This window comes from Falco biarmicus, chromosome 5 (genome assembly GCF_023638135.1).
Source record: "Falco biarmicus isolate bFalBia1 chromosome 5, bFalBia1.pri, whole genome shotgun sequence".
Classification (NCBI taxonomy): Eukaryota; Metazoa; Chordata; class Aves; order Falconiformes; family Falconidae; genus Falco; species Falco biarmicus.
Genome location: NC_079292.1, coordinates 56,252,061 through 56,271,257, shown reverse-complemented (window position 1 = coordinate 56,271,257; position 19,197 = coordinate 56,252,061). Strand labels below are relative to the sequence as shown.

The window sequence follows — 19,197 nt, the reverse complement described above, 5'->3', positions numbered from 1 at the left end:
TTTTTGTCTTAAACCGATTTCATGTGTGTGTGTGTGTGTGTGTAGAAAGGGGTGGACTCGAGAAACAAGAAAATGTGTATGTTGCCTTATTAGAAAGTAAAGGTTTCAGATAGTAACTGCATGGATGAAATGTTGTGTAATTGCAAATTTAAAAAAAAAAAAGTGGTGAAAAATAATATGGATGAGATTGTGAAGCTAACCCCTTCTTCCGCCGAAAATGTGGGGTTTGCAAAAAAATAATTGTCAGAGATCCTAATCCCACCCCCTGAAAAAAATGTGGTAGTAGTCTAAAAGTGAATAGCTACGGGAAAAGCCCCTGGGTTTATATGGAAAACTTAGTATTAATTGCATTTGTGCCAGTTTGTGGTTTGTAGGTTTGAGAGCTGTGTTCAGCTCTGTTATTTAGGCTGCAGTTTCCCCCTCTTGTTTGGTATAAACCCCATGAAGCAGCAGAGAAGCTCTCGTGAAATAGCTTTTCAGATGCATCTTCCGTAGGGGCTTGTAAAGTTTATCTAATAAGAAGGTTGTGGGATTTTTAAAATTTTTTTTCAAAATTTTTAATGCTTTAGACAGTTTCCGGGTGGCAGGGGAGGTTATCTTTTTTTTTTTTTTTTTTAATCTTAAAGCTGCCTCCTAGACTCCTGCAGATGTGTGATTTCTATTTCAGCGGATGGGGGGTGGGGAAGGAGGAAGAGTATGTTTTGGTTTGTTTTCCTTTTCCCGGGGAAGTCTGGATAAATCCTACCGCGAGAGACCCCCCCAGCAGGGCTGGGTTGGCGGGGATGCCGGGGTGCTGGCGCCCGGCTGCGCCTCGGGGGGTGCGGGAGGCGCCGCCGGCCCCTCTGCGTCCCGGCCGGCCGAGGTGGCGTTTATGTCCGCGGTGGCCGCTAGGCGAGGCCGGGGATCGGCGGCCTAGTGCGCGGGGTCGGCGGTGAGCGGGAGGCTGCCGCTCCACCCGCGTGGGTGCCAGCCCCGGGATTTCATTTTTAAAACGAGGCAGCGGAGGGCGAGCTCGGTGGGCATGAAACCGAGAGCAAGTGGCCGAGGGATGGGGAGCATCACTGTCGCGCCCGCACCTCGCTCCTTGGCCGCACCGCGGTGCTCCCCGGGCAGGGGCAGGGGTGGCAGTACACGGGGGTGTTATGCGTGGGGTGGCCTGCAATACATGAGGTGTTATGTGTGGGGCACAAGGCTGAGGAGAACAGAAAATGGGGTGATGAGGGCAGGAGTGGTCTCTTGAGGCTTTGGCCATCACCTCTGGCCCCCTCCCGGGGAAACTTATGGTCACTGTTTTTATTTTCAGCTGGGGGTGAGTGGGTTGTTGCCACCTTGCCCTGCATTCACAGGAGGTGTTGCTGAGTGAAGCTGGTGGTGCCCCGATGACAGCCGCCCCAAATGGTGTCGTGGGGCAGGAGTGAGACTAGTGGGGCGCTGGGGTGTGGGAGACCAGTCATGGAGGTGCCTTGGGGTGGCTGCTGTATGGAGGGACAGGGTTGTCAGAGCTGGTGGTGGGGACTCCTGATAGCTGTGGGCTGTGAGAAGCGTTCAGACCCGGGGAGGGGGGCATGGCAGAGAGCAGCCACGGGAGTGAGCGGGAACCCATGTTTGTAGTGAGCTGTGCAGCTTGTCCTGTGCTCGGTGTGAGCCTGGTTACCTGTCCTGCTGCACCACTGAGGTGGCCAAACTGCAGCCAGTGCAATGCTTCCGTGGTGCAGCCCCCCATGTGCTGCCCGGAGGAGGGTGCACATAGCCTGGGGCTGAGCTCCTATCTCAGCTCTGCAACCTGCCACTTGCATCTTGGCGCACTTATTTCTGGCTGAAACGTTATAGTCAAAGCCAGGAAGTCGGTCAAGTGTGAACTCATTGCCACCCCAGAAATACAGTATGAAAAACTTTGCCCAAATTCAGCTCTAGCAGGGTTGGGAATAACACCCAGGCCCTTGATAAGGTAAACTCAAGTATTTGCGTTTATCTTGTAGTGTCTTGTAGAGCGTATCTACCTAGTTTGTGGTTGAGTCACCCTGTTTACTGGCTCGTGCTTCCTTCTGAAGGCAAGAAAACCATTTTGCCTGTCTGCAGCATTTTATTTCTGTCTAGCAAACAGTTTGTAACTCATTGACAAACTACACGAATAAAGTCCTTTCTAGATTTTGAACCAGAGAGGATAAACATCTCCGGACTGAAAGGATAAGAGCTTTGAAGTGGGAATATAAATACTGTGGATTCGAATTCTGCTGGTGATTTGAGCAAACAAGTCTGGACAAACAGATTTGGTGGGGGGAAAAAAAAGGGACGCTTAGGCACACTGGTTCATAAAATGTTTTCCGCTGTGTTTCTAAAAATATTTAGAAGACCAAGAAAAAAAAAGCTAAACAGACTCTGAGCTTACAATTAATTATGCAGTAGCCATGGTGTGGTGTCAGCAGAACTGAGGTGTTGCACATATGGGTGGCTTGCCATGTGTTGGGTTTGCTGGCATGATGAGTGTGCAGCTTGGTCCAAGGGTCAAATGAGACTCAGTGAAGAGGCTGGAGTGATGAGGGGAGACAAAAGTGACTGAGTTTGCCAGGGAGGTGGCAGGGAAGGAGGTATGAAGAGCAGAAGGAGTCCTAATGATAGCCTCCAGCAGTGGTGTGGCAGGCAGGACAGGGGAGATGTTTGCCATGCATGGAGGAGGGTGCTGGTATGGAGTCAGATGCAGAGAGAAAGGTGCTCGTTCTCAGGATATGTGAAAGAAGTTCTTAGGGCAGTAGCATGCAGTGTGCGTTTTGAGGGTGGTGCCATGAGGAGATGAGTCTTATGTACAAAGTCATGACATAAGCCTGAAGGAGTGACAGAGCTTTAGCAGAGGAAGCTGGTCGCCCACTTGTAAGGAGAGAGGAGTATGGGGCAGTATCAGGGAGCAACAGTCTGGAGCAGAGGAGGTCAGGCCTGTGGGTTATGTCTAAAGAAGAGCATGGAGGGTCATGTGTTGGAGAATGTTCACTGTGGAAGGTGAGGGTAGGACTGCAGAGAGTAAACAGCGTGCAGGGCATGGCGTTTTTTTTTTATGAGGGTTTTGTAGCAAGAATCAAAACTGCTGCTGGGTATTGTGGGACTTGCAGAGATGCAGTAAGTTGGTCAGCCATCCACATAAAGCAAGAATGAAGATACACGTTGGATGCTGTGGCAGTGGTGGTGAGGAGAGAAAAAACAAGGGGAGATCGAGGATACAAGAAAGAGTTGGGTAACTCTAGGAAGCAGACGTTCTGGAGCCTTTCCCTGTAGTCTTTTGGCTCCACTCCAGCTTTTGGTCAGTAATGGATGAATGCCCTTCTCTGTGGGCAAGCAACAGTAACTAGTTCTCATTGTAACACACGCTCACATCCTGCTGTGTAGGATGTTGTAGCAGTGGGTTCAGGGTAGCTATGAGAACAGGTACTGATCTCCTCTTTGCTCCTTGCAGTAGCATTTCAAAAGCTGAGTTCAGAAGCAGAAGTTGAAGTAGGCTGTGCATATCAGAAACTTTTTGAGGTGATGATCTGTTTTGTGGATATACACAATTGTGAAGGTGTGCCACAACATTTTTGGAGTGCAGCCATTGCTTTGTAATGACCGGACAGTGTTAAACTGCTCTCCCCACAGTCACCAATAATCTCCCTTTCCATCAGATCCATGGGCTGCTGCTTCACTTTCCTGACTTCTGTTCTCTGTCATGGCTCATGTCAGAGAGCAGCAAGAGCCAGGTTGCTCCTCCAGAGAGGATAAGCTAGTAGCCAAAGGTGATGTCAGCCACCAGTAGTGCCCTCACTAACTAGGGTACAGTCCCACTGTATCTGAACAGCCCAGACAGAACAAGATGCTGATAGCAGGGATCCATCAGCAGTCTCAAAGAAGATGAGGTGGTGAATTGGGTCTAGGATCCACCCAGCACCCAGCAAGTCCAGCAGTAGGAGATGGTGCCAGAGACAGGATTGGAGACAAGCTACCAGCAGTGTAGGGCCAAGGTTTGTCCAGGAGATAGGACTGAGAACAGGTCCAGCTACAGTACAGCTCAGACGAGACAGTATGCCTAGACCCAAGCTGAATTGGAGCTCCTGGACCATGGGCAGAGGGTGCATGTGTGGAGGTCCGATGTGAAGCTGTTTGGGGCATTTCAGGCACTTGGGGACCAGAGAGCTAGAAACCCCTCCTTCCTCCCTGTGCTTTCCACTAGGACTCTTTGTGAGGGTCCACTTGACTCTTTTGCCCTCTGCCCCTTCATTTATCTCTTGTCATTTTCCGTGGTGGTTTTTCCCCCACCCTTGTCTCTTTTGGCCCTTGCACTTCTCCTACAGTGCCCTGGGGTTGCTCTGTCCTCTTTCATGGCTTTCATGCTGTCTAGATGGAAATGGTTCCTACTGCTGTTCTTCATCTTGTCCCTTTTCTCTTCTTTTGCCTTTGCAGAATTTCATACAAGGGAGACGTATCAAATTAATTGCCTCTGTCTCTTTTTCTACCCCTCAAGCCTGTCTGCCTGTAGCATTAGTAATCATATTAACCTCACTGTCTCCTTGTTAAAATTCCTTCTTTCTTCCCGATTGCTCATTATCCAGGCTATTTATAAATCATTCCAGGCCTTCTGTTGGTGTTGTACTGAAGTCTACCTGCATCACTTCTGTTAAAAGCCTTTGCAGAGATACTGATCATCACTCACCTTCTCTGTTGGCTTTCCCTTTCTTGCTGCACTGCCCATCCTGTTCCAAATGCAGCTGCTTGAGATCTTCTACCTGCTGCTCGGACTAGATTGCTCTCAGATTTAATGTGTGATGACTTACGATCTGTACAGTGTCACTCTCAAGCTCTTGCTTCCCTCTGCTACCACTTCTTTCTGGTCTTTCACTCCTGCCTTTCCCCTTCCCCCAACTCTCCTTCTTGGTAAAGGGCAGGTATCAATTCTTCTACATTTTGCATGGTGCAGAGCACAATCAATAAGGGCTTGCTGAATTGTCAGGATTGATTTTCACATACCTTAAAGGTCCCTTCACCCTATTTCAGACTGAATGTGATATAGATACTGTAGAACGATAATGATGGTCTTAATCTAAAAGGCAGCTGGGCAATAATGCTCTCCAAGCTGTTGTAGTGTAGAGAAATTACTTTTGTTTTTCTTGTGATCCCCAGGCTGGGAAGGTACAGAGTCTTCAGCTCCATCTCATCTCAGTGTTTCTGTGCTTGCTGCCTTTGTCCCCAAATGTCTTCAAATGCTGAGCATTGTTTGTAATCACAGCTGGTTGATAGCAAGGATGGGAAATTTGCTGTCACCAGCAACTCTTATTTTGCCACAAAGCATCATCCCTTCTCCCCTTTCTTATTCTTTTCTTGTATGGCAGACCTGTGTGCCTTGGGGAGAGGTCAGACAGGAGCCGTTCCAAGATTTGCTTCCAACTGCAGGGGATGAAGCTCATGTATTTTATGGTGTGATTCAAGTCCATTTTAGTTGAGAAAAGGGACGTTACTCCAAAATGGCTCTGTCATACTACTTATTTGTCTGTGCTTGCAGAGACCCATTCGGTCAAACCCAGACAAGTTATTGCACCCATTTGTGTCCCTGACTAAGTGGGCATAACTCTCTCTTGAGCCTTCCTCAGACACTGCCCATCCCAATTTAAAACAGCTGCAGGATGGGGCCCTGTTCCCTCTCCAAAGGAGCATTCACAAGTCTGTGCTGCTCTTGCCTACTGATTTTCGGCACAAAATTTCCCATTACATAGATTAATCTCTGTCCTTTTATGTGGACCATGACAAGCAATTCCATCTCCTTCCTTTGTGTCCCTCTTTGTGATATGCCTCCACACACCTTTTACAGATTACTTGTTTCATATGTCATGCAGTAAACCAGTTTAAATCTGGGCTAGATAAATGGTGGTTAAAATTGCTTATCATGGGAGGGTCCCAGCACAAATTCCTGAAATGACTGCCAGTGCAGAGGGAATGTTGATTATTACTTTTTTTCCCTTTCCTAGAAGGCAGTCATGACAACAGTTGGTTCTCATTGCTTTATTTACTGGCAGCCTAAGTAGAGAGCTCAAATTGAAGTCATTCCTCTTTGCCCATGTATCCTGGCATGTGAGAAAAAGCAGATACTTGGTAGTGAGCTGCTTGCTGTTCTGTATCTGCAGTGTGGATAAATCATGGGCTTTGGTGTTCGGGCATCTGGTCTGGAACATTTTGTTAGTAGTAAATTCAGGCACACACGAAATAGTGTGCTGCTTAGTTGTCAGCAAGACCTAAAATTACTCATTTTGTGTTGTTTCTTTTTCTTCTTCCTCTGCAGCAACTATAATGGAGAGACAGAAGAGAAAACAAGAAATAGAGAAAGGACTTCAGTTCATTCAGTAAGTGGACAACCTCATTGTTTCCTGTGGCTTTGGAGGCAGTTGGTTTTGTATTGAGGATGGCAGAAAGTGAGTTCCCCTGTTCCCGCTTTGGGTCTGCTGCATGGGAAAGAGATACTGGTCCTGAGGATTTTCACTATGATTCTTCAGGGTGCTTCTTGTCCTGCCAGCTCTCTAAACCCAGAATTCTATCATTTTAATTTCCTTGCATTTTGCTGTCCACTGCATTTCCAGGATGATCTTTACAGTCAGCATAATGCTAATAGTACTTGGACCTTTCACTTCATCTTCAGTGTGAAGATCTCAAAGTGCTCTCTCAACAGGGTTATCCCACCTTTCTTAGGAAGGAAGGTAGTGTTTCTGTTTTGTAGGTGGTGAAAGCAAGGTAAATGACTTGCCAGGTACCCCCATATGGTGCCTATAGGAGAAATAGATGACCTAGGCTCTTTTACAGTTGCCAGTCTAGTAGGTGCCTCAGGTCATTCTTTTGTGAATATCATTTGGCCTTTTAGGGCTTTAAGTGGTTGCTTTTGTAGTATTTGCAAGTCCAAGTACTTCCTTACAAAGTACTGTAGTAGTGTTTTTTCCTCCAATGTTTGAGTTAGTAAAGGCTTCAGACTTGGGTCCAGGTTCCGTGATGAGTAAGGAAGAGCAAGATTGTAATCAGATTGGTTTGGGGTTTTTTTAAAGGTCTGCTTTGAGTCCTGCAGTTATTGTGACTGAAAACTGTGCCTCTAAAATAGGAAAAAAAGCCAGATCTTCCATATTGCATATTTGTATCCTGTGGCATGGCAATGATATTTTCACCCCTCTCTGAGACTAAGTGGCACTGATAACCCAGTTTCAGAGAAACAGTTGTGAAGTTTATTTTGACAACATTTATAAAAATGCACCAGGTTCCTGGAAAGAAAATTATTTAGAAATATGGGGTGGTGTTCATGCATCTGGAGTGTATCTTGAACTCTGAATGTCATTTGTTGGCTTGTTTTGATGTGAAAGAGGTAGTCCAATTTTACAAGCAGCATGAATGTTTCTTACAAAGCCATGGCATTTCCTGTACTTAATTTTAAGTAGATGAGGATTAGATTAGATGAAATCTAAAAAAAATTTTTCTCTGACTAATAAGATCTTTATACAATGTTGTATTTCAAAGGTGAGGAGAGCTATGGAAGGTGCTAAGGATTTCTCTAAAGCCTATTGTTTTCTCCTTTAAGAGAAAAAATAAGTATATGTGGACCAAGCCTGGATGTCTTGGATGGTCTGATTTGAAGAACAGAACCTTCTGAGTCTCAGTGCTGTTGTGGGGTAGGTGTTATCCACACAAGCACTGCCGGTTTTGTGGCGCAGCCTGGCAGCCTTGGCCAAGACAGCTGGAGTAGAGTTAAATGGCCTCCCAAACCTACAATGTTTTCTCCCTTTCCTTTGTGATGTAGGCTTAAAGGCATGTGGCTGAGTTAACACAGAGCAAAGTGATCGAGCATTTATCACTGTATGTCTTTGGTCTCACAAAGGATTTGAGGAGGTCTTTGAGTGCCAGTCTGGTTCCTCTCATTAGAGCCAGATGCACTTAAATTAAGTTTGTATTCTCCATGTCAGCCTCTCATGGGATTTTCTCGAAGATTTTTTTTTTCAGATGGCTGTCTAAAGGCACTTTACAGAGGATTGTGTATGTGCAGAAAATAGCTGAGAATAAGATTCCTCTACTCTCAAATCCCTTTGGGACCTGACCATCTCTTGACACCACTGTGGCCACCACTGAATATAATGCTCCCTAATTGTGTTCTTTTTGCACCAGCTGCCTTTGAAGTGATAAAATGTTCAGTAACTTACTGAGATCATCAGCACAAGACCAGAAAGATGATTTCTTCTTCAGACAAAAGCCCTTGTTTGCATGGATGCCTCTTTCATAAGCATTTTCTCTTCTTTTTTTCAGGTCCACGTTACCCCTAAGACAAGAAGATTATGAGGTAATGAAAAATTTTTTTTCTGAAGTTGGGAACCCTCTGCTTAGCAAGATTTGTTCTGTTGCACAGCCATTAGTTTATATACCAAAAGTGGAGAGCGTGGAATGGTCTGTCACAACTTGTCTGTAACTTAAAAGTTTTAAGGTTCTGACAGTGAGAGTTTTCAGGGAAAGGAGAAGACACTTGAGTGTTCAAGAAGATTTGACTGGATTATTCTCCTCTATTAAAAGACTGATGTTTTACAGGAGTGTGGGGAGGCAGGAGACTCTTGGTGGGCAGGAAGTTTGCTAAAACATATGGAAAGGAATGGGAAATTGGGAAGCCTCTCCTGCCTCTGAATATCCACTTCAGTCTATTTGCTGTCTTCCTACTGTCCAGGCCTTTTTGCAGAAGCTGGTGAGAAACCTGTTTGCAGAGGGCAATGATTTGTTTCGAGAGAAGGATTTCAAGCTTTCGCTGGTACAGTATGTAGAAGGGCTGAATGTGGCAGATTACGCAGCCTCTGACGAGGTGACTATCCCAAAGGAGCTCCTGTGCAAGCTGCATGTCAACCGGGCTGCCTGCTACTTTGCCATGGTGAGTGCCTTCCCAAGTCATTCCCAGGGGCCGGGGAGGACAACATGGTTGCAGTGCCATGCAATTGGAAAAGATGTCAAGAGGGGTTTCGATTGGTTTTGTCTGCTCCCTGTTCCAACACTGGAGGAAATGACAGACAGAAAACTCTCATATCTCCCCACTATTGTGGTGTCTTGCAAGAGCAGAGGAAGGATGTGAAGGAGAAGTGGTCAGGCCTAAGGTGCTGACAGTAGAGTTCTGGTCCACGTCGGTGAGGAGTTAGTACAATCCAGTGCCTTCTGGCACGGAGTATGTCTCTGGAATACTGTTTGAGTATTGCTCTGGAGGCTCCTGCATCCTCAAGTGAGGCACTGGAAGACAGTGAGAAGGCTTTGGGTCTTGATGGAACTTTCAGCACACATATGGAAAAGGATTCTGAAATGCTCAGGCTCTAAAAGGCTGCATGCTTCCATTTTCCTAAGGTATATAACAGCTTTCTTTTATGGCACAACCCTAGAGCAGGTCCGTCTTGTTCGTAATGAGGCTGAGTACCATGAGGAAAAATTAGCAAGCAGTCACATAATCAAACACTGTCAAATGTAACATGCCCAAGGCAGAGGGGCAGACAAGATAAGGTCGCTCAAGCGGCCTTAATTCTGGCATTCACAGACTTTGGAGTGTTTTGAGTTTTCCAAGACTTAACAAAATGTTGTATTACTCTCAGTTTTGTGTGTTTGTATGCTGGTCTGTGTATGAAGTAATATATGTATTTCCAGCTGCCTCTTGTGTTCCTGTTTCCTGCTGGGAGATAAAACGTTTGCATTCACACAGAAGGAGGGGTTGGTCTGCTGTGCCTCAGCTGACTCGAGGTGGTCTCTTCCATGCAGGGATTGTATGAGAAAGCGCTGGAAGACAGCGAGAAGGCTTTAAGTCTTGACAAGGAGAATATCCGAGCACTCTTCCGGAAAGCCCGCTCCTTAAATGAACTTGGAAGACACAAAGAAGCATATGAGTGCAATAGCCGATGCTTGCTGTCCCTCCCACATGTAAGTTTTTGATCAGTTTAATCAACTCATCTTGATTTCTGTGGCTCACCACCTTCCTCCTCTGTAACATGCTTGGTATGAGGCCAGAGGATAGCAGAAGAGGAAGCTTGGCTGTTCCTGGGAACATGCTTATGCTCAGAAATTCTGTTCCTCTGACTTGAAGTTGTTTGACCTCCCATGTTTCTTCAGTCCAAGTCACCTTCTACAGATAGTGCCAGCCAGAGATACCGGTTAGTTACAGCAGGTTGGTGGCCTATTTGTGAAGAACAAAACGCTACCCTAACAAAATGTGAACTAAGGCCATGAGATTGTTTATTTAGCTGGGTTTATGTATTTCTAATGGGTGTTGCTACAAGCATAGGACAGTAGGACAAATGGTAACTGGAGCACTGGAAGGAAAATGTGTATACTTTCCCTGTTTTAGATTAAAATGTCTCACCTTTTATTTACTGATAGCTAAGACAAGCTGATAAAGCTTTTTATTTCTTGAGAGACATGCAAAGGTGTCCTTGACATCAAATGTCATAGTTACTTTTATGTTCACAGGTGTGTAAATTTTCACATTCAGAGGGGACTATCTGCATGTACTAGGCCTTAGATATTTCTTGACAATACTTTTGTTGAGTGTCCTTTTAGGCCAAATATTGAACAGGAAAACAGATTGTGATTAGATAGATTCTAGTGAGCACTGGTTGTCTTTGCTAAGTTTGATTCTGATCTGTTACAGTAATGCTATTAAAAGAAAAATGTGTCTACTTCAGCAGGATAAGTTAACTTTCCTTTATTATTAGTGCTACAGAAGCAATCTTAGAAAGGCTTGTTAGCAATTAGTTATTCCTTTCATATAGCTTGTAAAATGTAGTTTCTTTGACTTGGCAGAACAGGGTGACCAAAACATACTAAAGGTATCATGTTAGGGGAGTTTCAAAGGACTGGTTTTTAAACAAACCTTTTTATAAAAAAGCCCTATCTAATACATGTGTTCATGTAAAGCCCTATCTGGCTATATTTCACATTGCAATAGAACCACTTAATTGAATTTATTTTTTAACCAGATACTTATGTTTGCCTATCTCCCATTATTATCATTACAATTATTGTGGTCTACAAACACTTAAACTTCTCTGTAGCAGGAAAGTTCAGGCTTACAAACTCAATACTGAGTGATCTGCATTCCCTATTCTAAACAATTCAGTCTTGTAAATTAAATGCCCCATTGCCTTATTACGTGATTAACAGAAATCATAAGCCTTGTGTGCATTAAAGGCAAGTTATGCTATCCATCATCTCACTCTTGTTTCCATTACACCTCTGGAGCAGATAGGTACTTCCAGCTTACATTACTGTAACAGCTGAGAACTTCATTGTGGTCAAAGCAGGCCATGTATTAAAATTTCTGGTGTTAAAGGATATGACTCACTGTCTAGCAAAGTTAACTTGTTTCTGGGCGCAAATACTCAGTGCTGCTAGTTTGTAGAGGTTCCCAGCATCATGAAGTTGATACTCCTCTGTGGTATGCTTTTATTGTTATGGCATGGGGTTTTTTAGGGTGTGGAAGGAGAGCATATTGCATGCCCTTGTTGAGCATCCCCTCATTTGGGTGGGAGGTAGTAAGTGCGTGGGTGGCATTTAGCTGAGAGAAGGGAAACCTAAAGGAAGATCTTGAGGGTGGCAAAGAGCAGATAACCCCTCACTCCCAAACCTCAGGCCTGCTGACAAAAAGGACAGTAATTAACTATGTGTTGTTGGGAAGGGAAGTGGAGGCAGTCTAGAGAGAAATACATTCTTGATCTTGTCGAGGAATCTGAGAAGACATCTCAAGAGTTATGTTGGCATGTGGAGTTGGATAGTGTAAACCTGGTAGGTATGAGATCAATGAAAGAAATTACATCAGAGGTCTTTCTGGTGAGTTTTCCATTGAGAGCAAGAAAATGTCAGGCTTCAGAGGACACCTGGGAGAGTGTTTGGAAAGGCAGAACTAACAGAAGCAAGCAGAGCAACAAAGACATGATTGGTGTTAGAAAGATCTGAGAGGTGGAGGAAAGCGAGGAAGGAGCAGTGACCATGAGATTTGACCAAGAGGAGGTCTCTGGAGGGTGCAGGAACAGTTTCAGGAAAAGAAGGTATATCCTAAAGGTGTGTCAGATGGGGAGAGAAAAGGAAATGGACAAGACAGATTTTCTCTTCACTGAGTTCAGAGAAGATGGTGATAAGACCAATGTTGAGTATGTAGGGAGAAAGTACAGTCAAGAAGTGGCACTCTAAATCAAAGGGAAAAGTTACTGATGTTGTGGGCTGGAAGAACTAAAGGCTAGTGAGGGGCTGAAAATGAAAGGATGAAGCTACAGGGAGGAGGAGGTTGGAAAGACCAGCATGGCAAGTAGAGAGAAGGGAGCAGGCTTCAGGGTTGGAGATGAAGGAGGAGATGTTGGGACATTAAGGAGGGATATCACAATAAGTAAAGCAGATATTTTTTTTCTTCTTTGAAGAAACTGTTAAAGTACTCCAATACTTCTGCAAACAGGGAGAGAGAGGAAAGCAGATGGAAGGAGTTGCTGGTGATAAGTAAGTGAAGAAGCTTGTGGTAGGTTGTTAGTTCAAGCAGAACTGGAGAGGATGGAGCAGGGCTATGGAGTGTGGCCCAGAACTTTGTCTAAAGCCCACAGTGTTGTGTGAGTGGGCACGGGCAGTGAGTGGGAAGGATGGTAAATAGCATGCAGCAGGGAAAGCAGAAGGATCTGCTTCATCAGCCAGAGATGATGAAAATGGCTTGTGGCTCTTCAGTTGGAAACCAAGACTTGGTTTCAGCTTCAAAAACAAACAAACAAACAAGCAAAACAGGATAGTGAATACTCTACATATCAAAACTGGTTATTAACTCTGAGGCTGGCAGAGAGGGAAAGCATACAGACTCCTTCCCAGACGTGGGGACCTCATGGAAGCTGTATCAGCCCCCAGCAGCCAGCCTTGGCAGCCCCTCCAGCTATCTTGCCAGCAGGAAAGTGAGCCCTGCTTTCGGAGAGTGGGTGCTTTCTTGGAAGCAGACATTTGATTCTGATTTTCTGCAGCATCTAAAGAGCATAGGGGAAAGCACCTAGTGCAACCTCAGTATCTCAGCAGGGCTGAATGGCAAGAGCCCTCAGGTCTGCATGGACTCTTTCTCCTAGGGCTGCTCTGGCAATTGTCCACCTGCAGCTGTCTACAAGTGAGGCTTCTTGGCCCAGCCCAGTGTGGATAACTGCGTTCCTGTTTTATTTGATTGTATATGCCACAAAGGCAAAACTGAAAGTGTCCTGCCAATGGTTTTGTCCCTAGGATGAAAGCGTGACGCAACTGGGACAGGAGCTTGCCCAGAAGCTGGGACTGAGGGTTCGAAAAGCATACAAAAGACCTCAGGTATGACTTCTTTTTTCTTATAGGCTGTCCTTTGGCTCTTCCAGGTTTCCTTTTGCGAAAATGATAGGTGCTGCTCTTTAGTTACAGACACATGTACACTACCCTGCAATCTCTCTAGCAGGCTGCCGGCTACCCTCCTTGTCCTGACCCTTTGATTCACTTTGCCTTGATCCGTTTGTAACCCCATTGCTGCTCTGTGCCTACTGCCAGGGTGTTTCCTGAGTTCCCAGCTAAGCCAGGCAGAGCCAGGCCGGTGCTGCAGGAGAGGCCTCTGATGCACTGGGAGCCTGTGTTTTTTGGAGGAGGGGGACATGTGGCTTGATCCCAAAGGAGTTTTTGCATCACAATCCGTTCCCTGTTATGGAATGAGAAGGGTAGGAGCCTCTGCTGCATTGGAGGCATGGCTGGTGGTGTAGTGCGATGGGTCATGAAGGGTTCCTGCCCCATATCAAGGTGTACCTCATCTTTGTGGTGTGGGAAAGGGTTGCGTTTTGGCAGAACAACAGGTACACATCTGGTCAGATGCTAGGAAAGAAGGCAGCAAAAAGTGAGTTGTGGGTCCAGTTAATTAACACCAGTGGCTGGATCCGTAACTTGGCTCTACAGACAGTGCTGCCGTAGCTGAGGTACCGATGGTGTTTCAATGTATACCCTGGGACGGAGCTAGAGGGCGTTGGGCCACTGCTAGCACTCTGGGGTAGAGCCGCCTTGGTCATGTGAAATCCCAGGATGTGTTACCAGGAGCAGGGAACAGCAGCTACTAGGCGATGCTTAGGTTTGCATTTGCATCCTCGGCCCCGTGTGCAGCGGTGTGTTAAACAGCCGGCATGTTCCACCTCCAGAGAGGCACCCCTGCTGTATGCGGTGAAGTGATTGGTGGGCATCCAGTTTGCAGAGAGCTTTTGGGGTAAATTTGGCTGTAGCATCTTTTTTCTCTCCCTGACCGACCTCACATGTGATTCGCCTACCCCAAGTAAACCTTTGACATTGTAGCAACAATCAACACTCCCAACAGAATTATTTTATGTCAAAGAAAGGGAAGTTTTACACAGGAATGTTTTTTGTAGCCATGCCACCTTTTTGCTGCTGTCACGTTACTCAGCTGTGATGGGCTTACTCCACCTGTATGTTAGAAAAAATGAAAATTAAAAACTCAAAAATGTTTTTACTCTTTAAAATTTAGTGATTAGTATTTTGGTAACACCTTGCTATCTCTTGGTTGACTTCCAGCTTTCATTCCAGTGCTGTAATGCCTTCCCAAAGTAGTAATTTCTTAATGAAAAGACAAAACCTTCTGTTCCTGCAGGTTTTTTGCTTCCTGATTGTGTGCTGGGTATTGAGTGTTTTGCACTGAGGTGTCCAGAACAAATATATGGCCCTTTCAGTTTTCCAGAAACTGTACCCTTGTGTCACAGTGGTATGCCTTTCAGGGTGGCTTTTATTTACAGGCAGTGCCTGTATTGTAACCCAGCTTTACCTAGTTTATGAGCACTCATGGGCTGTCTGGGTTCTAAGACCTCTCTCTTCCTTGCAGCAGGAATTGGAAACATTCTCGCTACTCAGTAATGGCACATCAATCAATTCATCAAACCAGGTAGAGTTTGTATCCTGTGGTTGTTACTGTTCATGGATTGAGCTACTAAAAAGCTTCACAGTTTTATTTACATGCAGATTTATAACTGTCTTGTAGGATTTAAATGTATGCATTAGTGTTTTCTGCTTTTAAGGAATCTTACCAAGGAAATTCGTTTCTTTTGAAAATTTTTCTAGTGACAACATTTTTTATGTCAGTAATTAGATCACTGAAAATGGTTATTTTGTGAATATTTGCTTTCTCTCACATTTTAATTAAGCTTTAGTTTTCAAGTTTTTACATAGTTAGGGCAATGCAAAGTAAAAGTCAGAAAGTGCAACTGCTGAAGAAATACAAAATTAAATCAAGTGAAGTACTGAGCAAGGTACATACACAGTTTATGTATTCTTTGTATTGTCCTGTCACCTGGGAGATCCAGCTCGAACAAGGCACTATACAAATGCTAAGATAAAATATAAGAAATTGCTGATTTCCTTATTCCACCACTAGGCAAAAAAGACCCCAAACACTTGCTGTTTTTACAGGCTATTTGGTACTTCATGCTATTCCTTAAAGCAAACAAACTATAAAACTGTAAAAATTGTCATTTTGTACAAGATGGGATACTAAAGAATTAGTTTATCTCCCACTGTTCAGTGACTTGCCTTAGCATCTTTCTAGGAAAGCCAGTCAGCTTTCTTTAATAGTTGTACTTTTTCATTTGAAAATCTTGTCCTTTGCAAGAAATGAAAATAGTGCAAAAACTAGAAGTTGCAAAACCTATTGCAGTAGGTGCAGTATCTCAAGAGTAATGCTTTATTTGTGCCTTTTTAAGCTTGCACTGAAGACACATATACTTACCTCTGTTTATGTTTCTGTAAAACGTGGGCTCATTTTATTCCTTGCCTGGAGCTCCAAGTCAGCAGTTGTCTTGGCTGAAACCCTTTCCTGTTTCAAGGTTGCTGTAAAAGTTTGTGGTTGTTAGATTGCTAAATATGTGAACTAAGAAAGGAATGTTGTATAAGATCAGGCTAATTAGATCTCACACTGCATGGGGGTGACCAATTGATGTGTCCTGGGACTTGGGGCACAGTGTTCTCATACACACATGAAAAAACTTTTTCTATGTACAGAATTGCTCACATGGTTGGGTATTGTGCAGGACTGATGTTCCTTTGCAACAACAAGGTTTGTCCACTGCTGGAGATAAAAATGAATGGGGTCTTTGGATTAATGGCCTCTTAAAGTTCGTTGGGTTTACTGCTCTTGCACTGAAAGAGGCCGTGAAGGAAAACAAAGGGCCAGATATATTTCTGAGTATTAAAGAGTCTTATCTGTGAAGCGTGAATATATTTTTAAAGATGAATTTCTGGTGATACTTTTCTCTCCCCTTTTGTACACCCTCTTTGTAGACCACTTCCAATGGATTGGGTTCAATAGATGACATTGAAACAGGTAAAGACATCTCTGGTTTTTATGGCTTCGGTAAGGTATCTGACCAGGCTAACAGGCCTGAGAGGTTCATCACCTTCATGTCTCTTCTGTGCATTCCTGGCTTTGGTAACTAGGAGGAGGAAAAGGGTGGTGGGAAGCAGAAGTGTTTTTCCTGCAGAAGAGCTTTTTGTCCAGGCCTAGTGAGGGACAAGTCTGGGAATTAAAAGGGTCTGCTTTCTTCTTGAGCTTGGCAAAGCTTCTGAAACTGTGCTCCCAGCCAAAACAGTCCAGATAAAGTGAAGTTAAGATTGTAGGTGGCTGTGCTCTGAGCGTGTATGGTCCTCCAAGACGTTGAGGTGGAGGAAATGAAAACAAAGAGGGTTGGGCGGGATCCAGAGAGAGCTGTGTTCAGGATTAGGCACCCAGGAGGAGCAGAAGAACTACAGGGTTGCTTTTCTCATGCCAGGAAACAAGTGACCTTAACTCTGCCCCTGTAGAAAGGCTTGCTATGTGCTTTGCCCTTTGTTGTGTGTTGGAGCATTGAACTCATGCCTATGAGCACATCAGTCTTTGTTCCTTTGAAAGGTAGCTCTGTGTGTGAAGGTAAGTGTGAAGTCTTACTACTGCAAGTAACAGTTGCTCTTTTTATAGAAAGAAACTAATTTCATTATTAGGGTGCTTTGGAAAGCATGTTAGTTCTCTGTTGAATGTCGGTTCAGTAATTGACTGCTATGTGCCATCATGAGTCCCAGCTCTGTGAATTAAGGAAAGTTTTTTTCACATTATCTTGCCACTAAAATGAACTGAACTCCTACTGCAGAGTAAAGAGTGACGGCATCCAGTAAACTCTTTACCTAATCAGGATTTGATGTAAGAGCAGCATGCCATCTTTGCTGCAGTTCAGGAAGAAAGAACCTTTATCACTAGGAAATCTTTTCAAAAGCACTGAAATTACATATTATCCCTTTGCCCTGAGAGCGGTGTGCCACCAGGAGGGCTGTGGGTACTGGGTACCTTGAGAGTTTCATATTCAAAGCAAGCACCTTTTTTAGCAAGGTGTTTTGTTTTGTTGTTTCGGTTTGTTTTTAAGATGCAAACTCCTGAAGCTCTTTCCCTCATGCCTTGCTTGAAGTCGTCTGATTAACTCAGCCCTGCCCAGATCATGGCTCATATTTGGCTCAGTGTGGCCTTTGGCCAGCTAATGCACTAGGGAACCACTGCTCTTTTGGGAAGTGGAGCTAGAAACAGGGCTTTTAAAAGCACTGTACTTGCCAGTCTGGGACAGGCAGGTGTATGGCCAGAGAAGCTACCACGTGGGGGGCATGGTGTTAAGGGACTTGGTTCAGCGGAGCAGATGGACAAGACCTTCACTGAGCTTGTAGTAATAATACAGGGGTTTAGTGTCATGGCAGCGGGAGAAATCAGGAGGAGGCAGGTGTGTCTGTGATCTACTAGAAGGCTGGTTTATTTTTTTAAGATGGAGCAAACATTAGGTGAATGCAGGAGGTGCGTGAGCCTTCTGGATGAGAGTACCTGAGATGTGGGGGTGTGGCTGGCGAGTAGGGTCAGCAGATGGGGTGTCCTGAGGAAAGAAGGAATGGAAAAGGAGAGATAAGGGAAAAGATTGGTCAGAGGGGAAGGGGAGGAAGTGATTAAAGGAATGGCAGGGTTTAGGTGGACAGGGAGAGGGGAGAAGACATCTTCCCTCTGCCCCTTGCAAATCGAGGAACCTGTTGATCTCTGCTCTGCTTGCCCTTCACATGCACTGAGCTGTGGGGTGTCCCACATTGTTCTCTGCCTTTTGGTCATGCATTCAGCTTTTCAGGGGTTTAGGTCTCTCAGGGTACGGTATATGAGGGCCTCTTTCCTCTACTTCCCAATTTCAGTGGGAACTGGAGGACCTCATTCATTATTCAGAGAAGGTCTGAACTTCTGGATTCTTTGGGGCCCTGTCATTGTGAACCCTTTTGGTTCCCCTTGCACGTGTCCCTGTCCCTTCCAGCATGTCCTGAACTTCTTGTTGGCCCCTGGAGGGATCTTGACAGTACTCCAGATTTAAACATCTGAAAAATGGGAAGGCACAAGCCATCCCTTTGTACTCAGGGAAATCTGGCTGAGCTACCAGCAATGAGGCCATCACCGAGGGAAACTGGATGGCTGGCTCCCAAATGCAGCTGGGGGGGTCTGCGCCAAGGGCAGATGAGCTGAGAGAAGTCATTGCAAAGGGGGCATGGGGTTGGAGCCGAACCTGATCTGAGGGGCAGCTGCAAAACTAAGGACATTTACAGCCTTCCTTGAGGCGCTGCCTGTGGGGAATATGTCTGTCTGCAGCACTGAAAACCTGTGTTGGATTCCATAAGGTACAACATGCTTTCCTTCAATTGCTGCATGAGGTTGTGGAGAGGGACCTGTCTGTCCCTTGCCGCTTCCCCTTGCTTTCCCTGCTTTTTGTCACAGCTCAGCCTCCAGTGCCTTGCACAGTGACCTTGGCTGTGGTCCACCTGCGTGGACCACTTACAACAAATGCCAGAGGAAAGGTGGCAGGGAGTGGTGGTGTACACCTGGTGGGGTTAGAGATAAGGGGGCTAGCATGTGTGTGTGTGGTGTCTACTGCTGTTTTGTTCATGACTTGGGGGTTTGCAGGAACTGCTGATTTGCTGAGCTCTCTGAGAAGGGCAGCAGCACCGTCCTGGGTCAGTGAACATGCAGTGTAGAGGATAGCCACATCCAGTTAGAAAGGGATGGCTGAGTTCTTGTGGGGACTGGGTGAGCAGAGCTTTTCTAGACAGGATGCAGCATTTCTTGCTCAGAAGCTTGTCTAGTTTCTTTTCTGTTCTTATTAGTCTAATAAATGCTATTGTCTCCCCTTTCAA

At 45.2% G+C, this 19,197-nt stretch overlaps 1 protein-coding gene across 11 annotated transcripts in view; it reads left to right on the top strand.

Annotated features, from left to right (window-relative positions):
* ZC3H7B (zinc finger CCCH-type containing 7B) overlaps positions 1-19,197 on the top strand; it is a 52,487-nt gene that overhangs the window by 3,798 nt on the left and 29,492 nt on the right. For 9 of the 11 annotated variants that reach the window (XM_056339925.1, XM_056339934.1, XM_056339928.1 and 6 more), the window contains exons 2-8: positions 6,296-6,356; positions 8,290-8,323; positions 8,699-8,896; positions 9,763-9,921; positions 13,237-13,317; positions 14,852-14,911; positions 16,303-16,345. In XM_056339925.1, the coding sequence (XP_056195900.1) occupies positions 6,304-6,356; positions 8,290-8,323; positions 8,699-8,896; positions 9,763-9,921; positions 13,237-13,317; positions 14,852-14,911; positions 16,303-16,345 (628 nt within the window). In that variant the 5' untranslated portion in view covers positions 6,296-6,303. The remainder of the gene's footprint in view (positions 1-6,295; positions 6,357-8,289; positions 8,324-8,698; positions 8,897-9,762; positions 9,922-13,236; positions 13,318-14,851; positions 14,912-16,302; positions 16,346-19,197) is intronic. The other 2 variants (XM_056339935.1, XM_056339926.1) reach the window with 1 other exon arrangement.